At 38.4% G+C, this 18,433-nt stretch overlaps 1 protein-coding gene across 1 annotated transcript in view; it reads left to right on the top strand.

Moving 5' to 3' along the window:
* SDK1 (sidekick cell adhesion molecule 1) overlaps positions 1 to 18,433 on the top strand; it is a gene marked incomplete at both ends in the record, with an annotated part of 357,418 nt that overhangs the window by 161,032 nt on the left and 177,953 nt on the right. The window contains one exon of the mRNA XM_079542659.1: positions 228 to 361. Within this exon, the coding sequence (XP_079398785.1) occupies positions 228 to 361 (134 nt within the window). The remainder of the gene's footprint in view (positions 1 to 227; positions 362 to 18,433) is intronic.

Below are 18,433 nucleotides of genomic sequence, written 5' to 3'. Positions count from 1 at the left end.
TCTTGCATGTCACCATAAACATTTTACGTGATCTAAACTGAGAAAAAGCCTCAAAGCATTGCACATCTAAAGCGTTGTGAATGTGTTTGAAATGAGGTTATTTTGGATCTCCTAACATCTTGCCAACGAGTATCATGTGATTCTGTCAAGTCTGAAATACTGTACAGTTTCTGCACAGTGAATGCCATTCTTCTGGTTTCAGCACGGTCTCTTACTTTCCCAAACAGAGCCATAACGCTGGAGAATCAGCTGGTGATCCTTGCAACGTCAGTGGTGGATGCAGGAGGCTACTATGTCCAGGCTGTCAATGAAAAGAATGGCGAGAACAAGACAAGCCCACTTATTCATCTCAGCATAGCGAGTAAGTACACAAATACACGGAGACGTGCCGTGGTGCTGAGGTTACAGGAGGAGTTCACAAAGCTCTGCCCTAATAGAGCCTTTCTAAGAAAGGATTCAGTCCTTGAAGGAGATCTTCTTCTCCTGCTTGGTTTGGAACAGCTTGGGTGATCAGAGAGACCTCAGGGAGCGTGAGCCTGAGCAAAATCAGCCTTGGAGCCTTTTGTCTGGGGTTTTATATTGTGCCAGGCAGGTATGTGATGATGTTCCTTGCTGTTTATTGTGAAGTTGGGATCGTAATTTCTTTTTAATGCAGGCTTTGATAACGTATTGGTTTCCATTGTGCATAAGTAAACAAGTCACTCTTCTGAGTGCAGTTTTATTAATGAGTCTGTTCCCAGACTCTGACATTATTTTTACCTGGAGTTATCGTGGAGTCCCAGGGAACATGCATTTCATTGTTATAACTTATTATTTTACATTGCACAAATTGTATTAACACCTACCATTACAGAGGCATTCCAGAAGTGGGCTTTACAGCAAAGGGGAGGGAAACGCATTAGGGCAATGGGGTCAGAAAGGTTTCTGCACACCGTATATGAACATGCACATTCAACAAAACTGTGCAGATGTAAAATATTGTTAAGCATCTGGTAAATGTTTGTGTAAAAATAATATTTTTACAATGTAGGAATATTTGTTTCCTTTTGAGGGTATTAAGTAGAGGTGTTTTTAAGGTGGCTGTGAGGTAGGGAGCATGTTCCTCTATTTGACTGTAGAGATAAGGAAGAGGTGATTGGTTAAATCATCTATGAGGCTGGCAGTGTTATAGACAGGCTGCTTTTTTCATTTATTCTTGTAGAGGATGTAGGATTCTCAGCTCCAGACCGATTAGCATGATAAGATGCCTTTTGATCTTGGAAATTATGAGGTTTGAGACAGCCCACGTGGCTATCTTCTTTAGAGGAACAAAACTTGGGAGCCTGGGTTTTTGGGAAGGAAGCCTCTCACGTTGGTGTTCATAGTATTCTTATGTTTGTCAGAAGCTCATAAAAATGTTACGTTCCTATGAAACAATTTCTAAAAAAATATTATTTTCTAATAAAATTCCTCATCAGATTTCAAGGAAAGTTGTTCTTAAGCAAGCAGTGGAGCCCTGCTGGTGGGTCCAGCAGTGCATTGTGCACAGAGTCACTGAGGGCAGAATTTACATGGTGTAACAGAGAGCAGGAGAAACAATCCCATGTTTTCTTCCAGATATGTTTATACAGTAAATGAACTTCTCATGGGTTTTGCACATTCTCCCGAACTGGAAATAATACTGCAAATCCACTTGTGTGAATTCTATCTGTGCCACGGCATGTAGATGGTAAACATTATTATTTCTGACAGTATAAAGAGGTTTGCTAACACTTCAGTAATTTCATTTTTAAAGCAAATTTGTATTGTTTTTATTATGTGACCAATAATGTACTTCCACTTTAATTTCATATCTTAATTAATGCTAGGATTAGTCTGTGATCATGCTTGCGTAACAAGTTCTATGCAAAGCAGAAGGTAGTACCAGCATGTGGAAAAGAAAACACTTCAAAATGCTTGCAGACTGGATACTATGAATGCTAAATCTATCTGGGATGTGAACAATAGGAAAAGGAAAAGACGGAATGTCAAATATGGATTTACTTGTTAGAATGAATCTTAGCCAAAGAGGACAATTTAAAACCTGAGAAGTGAATTTAATACATTGAAGCTGTATGTTTAATGCTGTGTGAGTTAAAGAAAGGCTTTGGCCTTTCTTACATTGTGGTGTTTGTAAAGAAAATTAGATTGACATGGTCATCATGAACTTTGGAAGGAAGAAAAGAAAGATAGAAGTGAATAAACTATTTCTGTCTATTAACAAAACAGTTGGGCAAAACTATGGTCCTGAGTGAGCATACGGGCAACACTTGCAGAAAGATGGTATATTTTAGAAAAGTAGTAAATAATTTCAGCAAGTAGTTGGAAGAAGATTCTTAAAGAGACGCCTGAGCCTGGAAGACATTACATTGAACTGTCTGAAGTTTATCAGTTTTTAAAACCGATGGCACTTCATTTTCTGTTAGGACAGGTCTAAGATAATCAATAATAATAAGGGTAAAAAACAAACAAACAACAACAGAACAGTTTCATTATATCAAGTGTAAAGTGGAATATCCAATTTCTGTGTGAGTACATTCATATATTAATTGAGTGCAACCTTGCGACATGACTCGGCGCACATTGCCACTTCTATTGAGGGCAGAAGGAAAAAACTATAGATAATTCCCTGGGTAGTCATCCACAGAGAACACTGTTAGAGATGCACAGCTTGTTATGCCAGTGTCCTTCAAGGAAGGAATTAGACTCCAGCCTACATGAAAAGCACATCAACAGAATCAGTCTGACAGCAAAGTTGTCCTGCTCTGTTCCCAAACACGAGGCTGGCTCTAGGATGAAGGGATAGTCCTCAAGTAAGCAGAGCATGAGTTACAAGGCTTTATACTGCAGATCAGATTCAAAGCCTTGAACTGTGGCTGAAGGTAAACGGAGTTTGAACAATGCCTGGAAAATATACCAAACTATCCAGTGAAATCAAAATGATATCCAGAAGCCAGCACACTGGGGGTGTATCTTATAGAATGGAATGTCAGAAATCAGTCCTGAATTTGAAATTTCTTAAAATCAGTTGAACTGTATGCCAATGAAAATCTTGATTTTTCTTAACCACATGTCCTCATCACCTTTGTAAATAAGGACCCAGGCAAGTCTGACAGCTAAGACTTTGGTAGCAATAATAGTAACAGTAATACTATTATATAGTAGCAAAACCCGTTTTTTTTTTCTCAAGTCCAATGCATTATTTGCTCCCTGTGGAAAATTCTGTAAATTTTCTTCTTTGGAGGATTTCAACTTTATTTCTAGAACCTCCCAGCTTAACAAGACGTGATAGTTGACCTATCACTGATCCATTGCAGCCTTTTTTTCTTATTAACACAGGTTGCTTTACAATAGAAACGACTGGGAAATCCTTAATGTTCTTCCCTGCTTCCATCTATTCATCAGTAAGTTAGCTGATGTCTTGAAATGGTCCTTGATTCTTTAAGCACTTTTCTTTCTTGCCCATTCTTCTGTAGTTAGGCATTGCAGCACAGATGGTCAGATCCCTTTCTCAAGACTTTGGCTTGTCAGAGTTGTACAACACGTCCGGTCTTACCAGTGTTGGCAGGGCACTTACAGGTGGAAATAGTCATTGAACTAAGGCCATCATGAAACTCTTACTTCCTCGAGGGCCATAGTCATGGCCATCAAATAAACTTCTCAGAAACTTTTCACCAAGGTTTCTTTTTGTTGTTGTTGTAGTGTAGAATTTAAGAAACAATGACAACAGCCCCAAACCCAACTCTCCCCCTGCTATTTTTCCCTCAAAAAAACCCCACTTTTCTATAGTCTATGCCACTTATCTATGAAGATGCTCTTTTTTCTTTTTTTTCTTTTGGTTTTGGAACTGCAAGGATTTCTGGTATGTAAGTCAATAACTCAAGAAGTGTTTAAAAAGAATTAATAGGGAGCTTTTTATTTCTGCAAGGAGCTGGCTGAGCTATTCGCTGCAATGCACGCAGCAAGTGTCCTTGTTATTTTATTGCAAGATGACGCAGCAAGACTCTGGTGTCACTTTAGAAGAAGTTTGAAAAGCCCTGCTGAGATTTTCCTATTATTAGCTACAATGCAGTGCTATAGATGTGAGCACCGCTGCCCCAGTCGTAGGAACTTTTAACAGTGTGCACTGCTATTTTAGAGCTTTTTCCAAGTATTTTCTGAAGAATTTGAGCAAGTGTCCCCGAGCAGATGATTTAAATGGTGAGTTTGCAAAGGGTGGCTGTGTGTAAGCTGCTCTGACAGCTTCGATACTCCTGCTTCAAATGGTTTTGCAGCGCTAATCATCTGGAACTGCAATCTGGGGCCTTGCTTCTGGACCTTCTTATTAAGCTGTGAAATATTGAGATGCATGTCGCTTCAATAGATTTATTAGTAAATTAGGTGGTCTCTAGACCTATTCATAATACTGGGAGATGCAGAATGTTCTGCAGACTGACATCTTTTTTTTTTTTTTTTTTTTTTCAATGCAGGCTTTGTAAAAACAGAAAACAAGATTGATGAATATTTTAAAAACCTTGCCAGCCAGTATTTCTAAGGAGTCAAAGACAATAAAGCCAATTATCATTTAACAAAGATAAATTTTTTCCCTCAAGCATTGACAATGCTTTTTTTTTGGGGGGGGGGGGGGGGGAAGAAAAAAAAAAAGAGGGAGTTGGGGACTAAACATTAATTTTCTGGCTTGGTTGCACTGCAATTAATTTGAAATAGTAGGGTGCCATATTCCACCCAGCTCCCCCTGTTGCTATGAAAAGACACTTAATTCTGCAATGGTAGGTGCTGACACGAGGCTAAACAGAATGTGTTTGTCTCTGGTTGAGGCCTATTTTGTTTTTCAATTTCATGTCTCAAAACAAAATTTTACAGAAGGAAAGAATTCAATTTCAGACTGTTATAAAGAAAAGTTCCCATGATTGCTGAAGATGTTTGGGTCACTTCCAGTGGCACTAAAAGTGAAATACTCCTTACATTGTTAGAGAAGAAGTAGAGAAAATAGTGCTGCTTCACCTGTCCATGCAGTTGATGCAATACCACTTTTGACATCCTTCTGTCAGGTTTGTTAAGATTAGTTCTCAGAAGCGTCTGAGCAGACATTTTCCTCTCCGGAAGAAAGCATTTCGCAAACATAATTTTTCATATTAACCATCAAGGTTTGCTCAAGTCAGCAGATGTTGAGGATCCTTCATGGCTATGTTTGAAACACACTGCTGCGTGAATTTTTCATGGCTGGTTCCAGCTTTCAGGTGTCGGGAGAATTAAAGGAGTGGGCAGGAACCCCCAGAGAGCAGAGATTTCTGTTCTGAGGTCAAATTCAGGCAAAGTTCTATAAACTTGTCAAGCTCTTTTTAGTTCATGCTGAGGGGATTTATTTCACTTAGGCTCTGTGGTCAGTACCGTTGAGGTGGAACGGATGCCTCGATGTAGCGTTGCTTTCTGTGGGTTTTGTTGTTGGTTGGTTTTGTGTTTTTTTTGGGGGGGGGGGAATTTGGTGATGGGTGGGAAAGGAACAAGAGATGAAACGAAATTGTGTTTCTGTGCTGTAATTGTACTGCACGTGCCTGAGGTTCTGATCAGATACAGGGGAAGTCTAACAGAACATGCATCAGCTCCCCAGCCACTGGTTTGAATGCGTTCTTTGTAAGAATGACGCTTTTTTCCTCTTCTGTTTTCTGCACAGGCTTTGCTCTCTGTGGGCAGAGTTTCCAGGAAAGATATCCCAGCAATTGTCACATGTGATTTCATAAGTAAATGTGTGCCCTCGTTTTGTTACCCAGAAAGCTAATTTAAATGAGGCTGTTGAAGTGTTTGGGGTTTGAAATTGAATGTTAAGGATAAAATCTGTGCAAATGCCATCATTAATACCCTGGAAAAATGCTATGGTTCTTGACGCTTTTTCTTCAGTACCTCCTATCTGCTCTCATACTAAGGGGCATACATTTTTTTTTTTTTTTTTAAGCAGAGATTTTTGTTTCTCATTATTTTGAAAATAGAATACAATTCAGCTGTGCTTTTGGGATGCATATATTTAAATCAAATACACTGAAGTATTATATCTGTAACAAAAAGGAGTACATTGAGTTAATGTTAAAAGTTTATTGTTGTTTTTGATAACATTGGAACAAATTTGAAGTTAAGCTTTGTTCAGGACTAGGAGGTGTGTTCAAGGCTGATGTTCCCAATGGTTTGCCCTATTTATCTACTGAGAGAAGGACACTGTATTGCAGCGTAGAATCACATTGCATGCATTAGCAAGAAATAGAAGCTTATCGTATTTTAACAACATTCTAGGACTCCAAATTTCACTGCCAGATCTTTTCCGTAGTTCTTTGCCTTTTCTCTCCTCGCAGGAAAACTTCACACTTCCAATGGTAGTGGTATAAAGGGAAACCTGTGGTTAAAATCCTACATTGCTAACCTGCAGGAATAATAAAGATCAGATGAGGAACATCTGTGGCAGCTTGAACTTTGCTTTGGCTTTGCTCAAATGTTCTATCAGTGCTCTTTCTGACAAATAGTGTAAAGGCTGATCTGTCTCCAGTTTCTTCCTCTTTCTTTGGACTATTTTTGATGACATTATTGGCACACATGATGCATGTTTTTATCTACTACAACTCCCCTTCCAAGAGACTTGTTTCTGCTCTGCTAGTAGAACTTGGATTCTAGTTGATTTTCCTCAGAGTCCTTACAATATTTTAAATATATCAATCAACTGATGATGTCTTTTTGGAATGGAAAGGCAATAGAATAAATTTCCTGTATGGTTGTTTGTTGTTTTTTTTTTTTTAGGGTTTTTTTTTTCAGTCTTACTATTGAAGAGAATGTGAACAGCCAAAATCAACGTATAATATACTCACATGTCTGATACTTGCTTTTCATCATGTAGCTCAACAATTGTAGAAAGCTTTAAATGCATTCTTTATGGAAATAGTTCCTTCCTTTTCTAGCTAATGCCACTTACACAACATTTGTTATTACAGGGAATTGTCCCTTGCCTGTGGAGCTGGGAAAATGCACACCAGTGAGTGCATGTTCCTTTGGCATATGCACAGACATTAGGCATCCTGAGAAAATGTCATACGATAGAGTTTCTGAAATCTATCTCATTATTTTAACCAAACTTCCACACTTGCCTGTTTGCAAGGCTGGTTATTCTTTTTGTAAGAGATTGGGAATACACACACTCTCTCAAAATCCTGGGTTGTCTTCAAAACCCTTTATTTATATCTGACACATGCAATTAATCTCTCCCTATCTCTAATCACTTTTGCTGTTACATTCATTGCAGTGATTTGTATCCTATCTCTGTCGCTGCTCTGTAATTGATATGTGGAGATAAGAGATTCTTAGAGGACACAAACAAGGAAAAAAGAAAATTGAATCTACCATGCAATCATTTTATAAAAAGTGACATACATCAATTATACATGCTATCCAGGAAAATGCCATCCTGAACAAACTGTGATGATTAGTTAGAAGACCAACATAAGAGAAATGTCAGAAAACTTTTCTGGGCAGAAAGGTATTGCTAGTTCAGTTGTGTGCTCCTTAATGTCACTGATTGACCTACAATTCTTTAAAATAATTCAGTATTTACAAAGAAAATATTTTTCTTCAGAGCTTTTCTTCATAGTCAAGCTTGTCCTGGTGCTCCAGCATGGGATAAGATGGAAAAGAAGCTGTTGAAATCAATGTTAGTTTCATCTGGCAGAAAAAGACGGTGTTGGGCACTCGAGTGAGTCATCTTTCTGGGGTGAAAATGGTAAAAGTGATAGCATAGCCCAATTGCTACTTAACTGCCTTCTGCCACAAGACTAATTCTGTCTGGTTTCTTTGTTCTATTTCAGTGCAGTCAGGAAGGGAACTAATTTGCTGCTGTCTCTTGTTCAAATACTAATTAGTTCCTGTCCATACCTGTGAGCTTAAGTAATGCTTTTGGATCTTTGGAAATCTGTTTAATGTATACTGACAATACTACTAAAATTACCTACTAGGAAATGGGCACGATAAATAAACATAAGTAGATGTCATAAATAACAGTAGTAGAAATCATTGAACAGCTGAAAGTAAAGCAGCATCCAATGCTGGTTCCCTTTGTGGGATGGTGGGGCTGGCAAAATATCCTTTCCCTAGGACTCTTCATTTCTTCACTATCAGGTATGGACAAGATAAATGCACTTTTTAAAAAACTTATAGGAGAAAGAAATACAGCTATTTGTAGGCATTTGTAGAGGGCTTTGAGTTTCAGTGTATATAATTACTCTGAAGCTTTAAAAGGAATAGCTGAGACTCTGAGACTCTCAGAGTCAATTTATCCTTTCTGAGCATTACCTTTTGATCTCCTATGAATCCCCTTCAGTTGTGCTACATTCCAGAAGTGTTCCAAGTATCTGACTTGAAATCTTTCTCTTGTTTTAAACACCTTGTTGGGTGTTTAAATTATTGTTAAGAATTGATAAACCTTACTGAGAGGGTGTAGGGAACCTTAGCCTAAACATGCTATTCGGATGGAAAACACATTCTGAGGAAAAAAATACCTGTGTAATAAGTGCTATGACAGCTCTGTGCTGTTCTGCAATGATAGGAGTTGTCCTGGCTGTTCTGTGAAGGAGAGGCTAAAAAGATATAAAGATATTACCGTTAATAAAAAAAAAGTGAGAAGCATCTTTACTTCTAAGTGGATAAATTAGCATGATGTCACTTTTTATTCATAGGAGTAGAACTTCTCTGCAATGAAAAAAAAAAAAAAAGTAATTTGAATCTATCTGAGTGTTCTTTAAAGTGCTGTTGTGTTAGGCAAGTTTGAAATGTCTCATATACAGTATAGATTAGGAATGATAAATATGTTCCAAACAGATGTTTAATAGAATGACTTCTGCACTTACTTACTGCAAAAGCCTCAATGTATCCTAACTATTGTAATTCACATGCTGAGGGCCTGCATGGCAGAACCCCCCAGCATCTTTACAGGAACTGATTTTCATCGCATTCTTTCATAAACATATGGTAGCTCGAGGGTTATCATTTTCAAAACTTTTCATATTAAAGATAGTTTTAATCTCTTCTCCTCATATATCAAAGAACAGGAAAATTAAACAAGGATAGGACTTCGTATCTATGTCTTAGTGGAGGAAAAAAAAGAAACAACTGCAAAATAAGCATTTCAGACTCAAGACATGCACAGTCGCATGGCACCTGTACAGCTTTAAATCATCTGCTTTGTGTAGGCACGCTATGGTAAGGCATTATATTTGATTGCTGCTGCTGTACAGTTCAGCAGAGGAGAGGGTCAGTGTGTAAATCAGAACTTATCGTTGTTGCATTCCTTTGAAATTGGCTAACCAATTTTTGCTCCAATTCTTAACAAAAATGTTTACTACTGGAAATTCATTTAGATCTTGCAAGAACTTGCTATCAATTTTCAAGTAATTCAGAATAATTGAACTTTCATCTCTCATTTATGATAGGAAGAGAAACTCAAATTTGACTCTGACCTTGGTTGCCTCACCTGCTATACCCAAAATCCTCATTGACTTCTTGCCCTCTTGGTTGTACTGTGAGAGCAGTAAGGTGCCAGCACAGGGTGTGCATGGCTTGTCCTTCTTGTTCTTCTCAGTTTGGAGTGGTTATGCATCAAAGCAATCCAAGTTCTGATTCTTACAAATTGCATGGTAAGGTAATAAAGCCACTGAACTATTTGTACACAGTCTTTTTTCTGTACCTCAAAAACAATCCTCAGTCATAAACTGTGTATTTTTATGGTAGATAAATCATGTCAGTTATATCACGTGGGAACAAAATTACACCTGTAATCTGAGAGAAGATCATAGCTAAATAGTGTATCTGTTACAAACTGAGAGTTTTCTGTGCTAGAACAGAAGGGATGTGGCAGCCAGGAAGGTGCACAGTGTCCTGGTCCCTAAGGCTGAGCTCGTGCAGAAATGATATCAGATTTGTCCAACTGTGTTTGCTGTTCATGTGCTGAAGAACAAGCAGCTGACGGCTGTCGTGGATAGGGGATATATTGCAGGGATCGGACAGTTCTGCTGCCTGAAGAAGGAAAAGCAGTTCTGTGCAGTAGTGATTTTTATTTTCATTTGTTCCTAATGCGCTAAGGAGGGATAACAATACAAGCTTGCTTATTTCCTTCATGTTGGATGTATTTGGATGCACTCTGCAAAGCCATGTGCTCACAGCCCAGTTCAGTTAGGGTAGGGAAGGCCCAGAAAGGCTGCAGTGCTGTGCGCTGTCGCTGCTGGGGAACGTCCCTGTCCTCCTGGGCGTCAGATCGCTGACAGCAAGGCTGGCACAGCTATTACTGAAAGTAATTGGCAGTGAGTGATTAAAATTGCAGATGGCCTTTTCAAGGTGATTATGAATATTAAATCAAGCCTGTAAAAGCAAGCTAAAAAGGCCCGCGAAAGCGAAAAGAGAATATGCTGAGGGTAATTGCAGCAGAGGGTGTTTTGCATTCTCATGTAAGCGTACGTGCCGTGCTCATTCAAACCCACCCACCCAACCACAAGGTAATTCCAATGGACCTGCTGTGTCAGCAGGTAGAACTGTTCCATTCTGTAAACCCCTCACGGGTCTCACCCCGCTGGATGGAGCACTTTTGGGTCCATCACTGTCACCGCTGAGCAGTGATCGCTGAGCAGTGTCCAACATACATGTGCCGTGCTGTGCAATTAACACTGATCTCTTCCTGTTCTTTTCCAATTATAAATAATTATGACAAATGTTCTTTTCCACATCGCCATGGAACAAGGCCAAGAATTACCGTGCAGTGGCTTAATTTCATTCAGGGAACTTTATCTCACATAGCAAAGGTTAGCTGGGAACCTTAATGTAAGCTTCGCTTTGTTCCATAGTTTAAAATGGAAATTTGAGGTGCAGGCAAAAAGAAACAAAGAGAAGGCAGATAAATGTCTTTGTTTTGAGCAGTATTTATTCTGTATATATATATGTATATATATTTTAAATAAATGTACAGAAAGTTTGCACACACCAAATGGCTGTGAACTTACAGCCCCAGGGGGAGTGCTTTCTTGTGCATATTGTGATTATAGACTCATCACTTTCCAACCAATTTCATGCTTTCAAATAAAACAATTTTCTATGGTTGCTTATACTTCAGTGGATTATTATTGTATTGATTCTCAAACTTCATGCTGGACTATCCGGGCTGCTCTTCAACTGCAAAACGCCACAGGATTTATTGCAAAGATTTATATAAAATCTGCTGTGCAATTACTGCTTATTACCTTTGGTGTGACAGGAGTCATTTGTTTAATCATTTTCCCTTCAGACAATTCTTTGGTTCACCTGAATTGTGTGGCCATTGCGATGTTAGTGGTTTTGCTGTCTATTGATTCCTCATCTAAATTAATATTATTTTATTTATGGATATTCCCTTGGTAAATTTAATAGTGAATTCTGCTTATTCCACTGCAATAATGCTTATTTCTAACCATATTGGCATAGGAATTGGTCTTTGGGCTCTTTGACAAAAAGGTTTGCATTGTGAGAGCATTGTAAAAAGCTATTTAAAAAATACCTGAAATATCTCTCATTGGTTCTTTCTTAGTGCAGAAAGTGTGTGTTTTGAGGAGCAGATTGTCTAACCACATACATCGTACTTCTCTTTTACCACAGAAAGACAAATTTCACTTTTTCATTTGAATAGATGGTGCCCAAAAAGTTATGAGGAATTAAGTAGGGGGGGGAAAGAAACTTTTTTCAAAGAAAGAAGCAGTTGGTTGAAATAGGACAATATTATGTTCATGCAATCTCAGGACACGTAAAAAACTCTTTAAAACTGCAGCTCCTCACAAAGTGCCCTGTGTGAAATATAAGCCCAGTAGATGCGGCAGACTGTTTAGCATTGAAGGTATCTTGATAGAATTCAGATTATCAGCTGCCCTTTGGCTTTGTGGAAGGGTATTGATTACTTTGGTACATGATTGATACATCATGTTGTAACAGTGAGAGTCTGCGTTCCTTTGCAAACGAGTATTATTGGCCGTGCTGCTAACAAACACAACAACTTGCATTAGATGTGATGAGCAGAGGAATAGCCTTTGATTAAACTGTGCCTGACAGATCAGATATGCTCAGTGATGAAGAGGGCAATCTGCACTTCACAGGCTGCTGGGGAGAAATATTATGGGATCTGGCAGACCTTCTTGGTTCTGAGAGTTAAGTGCTGAATTCCCATCCTGAGAATAATGCAGCATTGATTTTCACAACCCAGTCTGGAGCAGAGGAATGGTGTTTTGCTGTAGGATGTGATGGCACTGACAGCACTGCCACAGTGCCACGGGGGCAGGCAGCTGGGCAGCTGAACAGGGCCTCCTGTGGGGTTAAAAGATGGGAAGGCAGTGTAATTGTTAAAGTGACCTTTGTGGGTTTTTTTTCCGCAAGATTGTAGCAATGGCTTTCATAAGGTGTTTGTAATGAAAAAAGAGTCGGACCTCTAATTAGTGCATCTGCTCACATATCTTTTCATAATGGGGAAGGATGAAATAACAGTTACCTGGAGTCTGGCTAGCAGATGCAGGTAGGTAGCTTCATTCTTGGTTACTCTCTTTTCATTCTTTCATTGCTTATACCAGAGAGGTGTTGAGGTGTTTTTAATTTTGTCAAAATATTTCCAAGTTGTAAAACTTAAAACATCCAAGTTATGAATTTCCCATGAATAATGGGACCAAGGCTTTGCAAGCTTGGTTTATGTCACTGCTTTTAAAGCAATATATACAATATATAAAGCTTTTTTTTTTTTTTTGGTCATCAGGAGAAGGAGACTATGGGTTTAAATCAGAGGTTTATGAAGTCAGCAGACAATCCTCTTTGCAAACTTTAAAGCCTGAACATTAATGACTAATTATCTTATTTAAGTTTGGTGTGGATCTCATACCTCCTCTCACTTTTACTTGGCTGACATCTGACTGTCTTCAGAGTTTTTACATGTGCTGCGTGAGATATTGACCAGAGGAACAGGAAGTACGGAAGTGATCTGTGCATTGAATTTGAAGAAGTTACATATTACCATAAATATTCTTAAATGAGTGGATTTTTTAAAAAATATTCAGTAGAAATGAATACAATTTACATAATATTTGTGATGCAAAAGTCCAACAGTCACATCTTTTAACCAGAAAATTCTATAGTAAATTTAACTTCCTCTGTGCAGCATAAGCTCTGTGATTTACAGAAAGCTTTGCCAATGAGCATAAACAGCAAACTAGCAAACCTGCCTGCACTGATGGCCCTTCTGACTCCAGGAGAAATGATCTCTGGAAGAACACTGGCCTATAATCAAATGGTTCTGCAATTTAGGTCATTTCAGCATCCAATTATGTTTTTCAGACATATCTATTAAAACAAACAAACAAACAAAAAAGAGGAGAGACAGTGACAACTGGAGCTATTGTAGACAGCGTATGCTGCAAAGAATAGAATGAATGTGAAATTGTACAGCTTCTGAAATATATGACAGAGAGATTGAGCGGTTTGGGCTTTTCTTCTATTTTTGTTTTTTTTATTCTGTTTTTTCTTTCTTAAAGTGTGCAGCAGTGTTTTGTCACCTCATTCTTTACTGCAGTAGGCTTGTGTTTCGAATGAGGTAAAAGTGAGCTGTACTGAACAATTAATGCAGGAAGAAGAGAGGCTTGCATCATCTTATACTTTGCCTTCTGCTAATTGAGCAATATGAAGGGACGAGGTTTGCCTTTAGTGCCAGGGCTGTTCCTTCCAATGAACCCCTAAACACAGTGCAAGATGTCATTTCTTTTTGTCTTTGATCACTACAGGAACTTTAGAATCTGTGTTTCAGAAAGAAACCCAGGTAGCAGTGCCTGGAAACATGGTGCAAAGCTCACCCAAACTGTCTGACGGTGAGCAGAAATGAATGAGGAGTGCAGGTCTTGGGACAGGTGTGGAAGCACAAATGGCTGCGAATGCATTGCTTCATCAGCTTGTAGATCTCAGTTTGATGAGCTCTGCAGAAAATGAGGACAGCAGTTCTTTCTTTCCTGCAGCAATGTGTTCCATGCTGTCCATTCAGAAATTATAACACAAACGTACAAGGGAACGAGAGTCCTTTGCCAGTGACAGTGGATTTCTGCTGTCAGTGATTCTCGTTTTGTTGCTTCGCTCTGCTTCTACCAAACCATGAATTCTGAAAGCAACACGACCAAGTTGTTCATGCAGTTATGGATTTAAGGGAATGTGATTTTCATTCACAAGGGGAGTTTGCGCGTGAGAGAGAGCCTTCTTTTTTACAATATGCCACCAGGATGCTAAAGTAACTCAGAGATTCATTTGTAAAACATTCTGAATCAATTAAGGCTTTAATCAGCAAGCAGCAAATTTCAGATGGCTCGTGGACTAATTTTACCATCTCCTATCAACACGAACCTAAGCTGGAAAAAGAAAACAATTAAGGAGGTATAATTATCTGTCCTGATTACTGAATTAGAAGAGTCTGTGTTTATTCCATTGCTATGTAAAAAGAGAAATCTACTTTGAAAAACAATTTAAAGCAGCTGCTAGATGGCTAAGGTTTGCATGGTGCAATGTAAGGATTTGTTAGGACAGTTTTGGAAGAGTTTTTGTAGTCAATGACTGTCATACAAATCCTGGAGACTGCTCAACAGCTGTGGTGTATTGCACAAACTCTGGCACAGAAAGAATTTTTCTGCCTTTGCTTAAAACAAGGCTGGATTTCCAGGGCAGAGTCTCATTTACAATTATTTGTCCAAGCATTATTTTGATTCATATCTGATGATTGCAGAAATCTTGCAATTTTTGGAGGCCAGGAATTAATGTCCTTACTGAAGTTCCCATGTGATGGCAACCTTACTAGAAAGCAGGGTGGGAAAAGCATCTCTGCACAACTAACCATGCAGTCTCATTTTCCTGGGGCAGTGTTTTCCTGCTGCCGAGTGGTGTTACTTTAAATTATCGGTATTTTATTTGGCTTAATTTGAGAAGAAGCTTACAGAGACAGATAGACCAAACTTATTATGTAATTCTTTCTCACACCAGATTTTTAGGTTTGGTAGGATTTACATTTCCAGCTTAGCAGAGAGATGAACACAGATCTGTGACAGAGCTTTGTTTACCCTTTCTATCTTCCCAGATCTGATAAGAATCCATGAACTGCATAAAAGCTCTGGTAAACCCCTGGCTTACAATGCTGGTGTAATTTCTGTTTGAATATTTAGCTCGATGTTAATCCCGACGTATTTAGCTGCCACTCTGAAGGATTGTTACTGCATTCTGTGCAAAGTTCAGAATAAATGCCCAGAACTGTGGTGAGTTATGGGTCAATTACAGTAATTGGAAGGAAATGTAAACAAGAAACCTTACTGTTATCCAGCAGGAGTGATACCTCTATTTTTTATTAACGAGCTGTAAACAAGCCTGTCACCAGTCACTGATTCTGAAAAATGTGCCATATAACTTATTCCAGTAAATGGTATTTCTACATGGCATATGTGTCTCTTGGTAGTATTGGGTTTATTAAATACTGTTGAACAAAATTTTCAGTTGAATGAGATTAAAACTGTCTCCACAAGAGAACTGAACCTTATTTAAGCAGCAAGAGATAAGGCTGCCTCATCCACATTTCCTTTATAGAAGGTTGATTTTATAGTGTTGGTGATACTCAATTAATGGCTTACTATATTTTTAGAATAGTTTTATTATTATTAAATAAACTAAAAGTACAATCACCATACAAATATAAATTACATCCTATCTGCTTGAACACACTTGTAAAAAGGCCCAACCGGTCTCTCATTTACACAGTATCACATAAATTACAGTTTAATAATATTGTAATTTATGCAGATTTAATAAATATATTTGACTTTCAGAGCAATAAAATGGGTTGTGGCATTATCATAAAGGTAATTATTACTGGTGTTGTCTGCCGCATTTCATTTTTAAATTAAGAAAATCCATAATGATAGGTATGTTTGAGTGGAAGTATATGATGTTCCCCAAGGACCCTTAGTGGTAATACTCTCTTAATTCAATACTGGATGCAATCTACAGTTGCTGGATTATGGTGCTTCTGGTAGAATTCTCCATGAACATCACCTTCCACTTTAGAGGCAAGAAATAACTGTACTTCAACTATTTGCCTTTGTTTCTTAGGCTGGATAGGTGAAGAAGTAAACTTTCACAAGGAAAAGTCCTTGGACTTTTTTTGCTTATTTTAGCATTATGAACATAAATGCATCTTTACTCAATCTTTACAAGCCTAAATGCAAGTAGGACTGGTCATCATCAGTGTTTAATTTCCCTGCATAGCTTTACAAAAAGCAAAAGAACACTTATTTAAATAGAGAACTGGTTGCATTCTTGGAATGCCATACAGAGAACTGCAAATGCAAAGATTAGGCCGTGGATATATATCTGGTCTTACTTAAACACATCCCACAAAGATGACTTTTGGGATTAGGATATAGGAGAGACCAGACGGAAAAATGTGTGTTCTAAGACAAAGGTATGCTCTTATCAGCAAGAAAGCAAAAGATAATTTAAAGTAATTTATTTTAAACTCATTTGAGTCTCTAAGTGTCGTGGGCAAGCTGTGTAACCTTCCCCTTACCGTGCCATTGCTTTGTCGGCCGCATCAGACATTACAGAAAGTATTGTGGGCTTGCTGGGAGAAGGTAGTCTGAAATTGTGTCTGTAGTGATATTGTTGTCATGTCTCACGAGAAGCCCTGTGCGGTGTTGCAGTGATTAGATAGATATTCAGCAGAAGAAGGTAGCTAAGACTGGTTAGCCATCTTCTGTGTGGCTTCTTTCTGTATGAAATACAGTGGCTGAGGAATCATTGGGTTGTTAACCTGGAACTCTTATTAATCAAAATCTTTAAAACATTCCAAAATTACCTCTTCTTTCTCATAGCTATCACTTCTGATAAGATTCTGATGTTAACCACGGAAAGGATATGTTGAAAAAGATTGGCTATGGTTTCACACAGCCTTGAGTACAGAGGGAGAAGATACTTGCATGAGAACATGAGAAGTCTAAAGCACATGTATTTCAATTAAGAGAGTAAATTGCAGTAGGTGTTGGACTGGTGGGGAGTTTAGGGGTCTTCCCTTCTGCCAGAGCTAGCTTTCTCTCCGTACTGATGGACAAACATTTTAGACAAATGTCATATTGAGAGATGAAGGCCCAAGCTGCTTAGAAAACCAGCTTGGAAAGGCTTCTCTAATGACTTGGGGAAAAGGGCAGACCGCAGTCAGTCTGCTCCTCTAGTAACCAAAGAGCACATAAATGTTAGATCTGTTTTCCTGGGAGACAAAGAGCAGATTATTCAGAGTGGGGAGTACATGCAGAGTTATTACCTCACCTGGTGAAATAGTATTAGCAGTATGGGTTTTGCTTACCACAAATATCACAAGGTTCCTTTATTTACTAGATGGGTCATGATGTATGCTAATAGACATCTTGTCTACAGGAAATCCAGATGGTCTCCCTTTCTTTCCTCTCCTACTTGATGCAAAAGGTCAGAAGAAAAGCAGCAGTGGGAATTCTTGCTGCCAGCACAAGGCACTTGACTGTGCCTGCATCAGTACAATAGACTTTAATTTCCTTTACACTGAACTAAGGTTAGGCTTGCTTAAAGGTCACTCTGTGCAATAGGTTTGTTTTGTTTTGCCATTTGCTTTATTTATTGAAAACAGCATTTTTCCTAGGAAGTGAAGTTGTTTCCCCTGCTTTTACCTCCCCTCTTAAGATGCTTTTGAAAGGTGTTTCTTTACTTGCTAAGCTCTGAAGTGCTTTTTCTGATAGTGAGAATATCAACTTGCAAAATCTTTGAGCTGGGATTGTTTCATCCTGCTGCATGTTACGTAAAAATACTGTGACATTTGGAACTGACCCTGCCCTTATTAACTCCAGTCTTGACAGAACTCTGAAATTATTCTATTATCTTTGCCATCTCTGACATATTCTGGAAATAAACTCCACCATACATTGGACATGACCAATGCTGTCATCACATGCTATTCTTTGGGAAGTCAAATGTTTTCTTTTATCAACTGTTGTTAGAAAAACAGTTTCAGAATCTTCCATTTCCACTGGCTTGAAGTTTGTTGGCTTTAGAAATATACAGGAAAGGAGAACTGTGTTCTAAAGCAGGCCTGAGCTGGCTGTTTTGTGACTGTGACTTCATTGTTCATAGGAAAATGGGTGCACCTGAAAGTACCTGAAAAGTGAAATTGTTAAAATAACCCTCACAATTGGTGCACAAGAGGATGTTATTCCACAGAGACCACAACTAGAATCAGGTATTTCTATGAAGTTTTGATAGGAGAGAACCATAAATGTTGTTAGAAGTAGTCATTGGATAATTTAACCCTATTTTCTCAAGATATGAACAGCTTATTCCAATA

This window comes from Tetrao urogallus, assembly GCF_951394365.1.
Source record: "Tetrao urogallus genome assembly, chromosome: 15".
Lineage (NCBI taxonomy): Eukaryota > Metazoa > Chordata > Aves > Galliformes > Phasianidae > Tetrao > Tetrao urogallus.
This window is presented reverse-complemented; position numbering and strand designations above follow the sequence as displayed.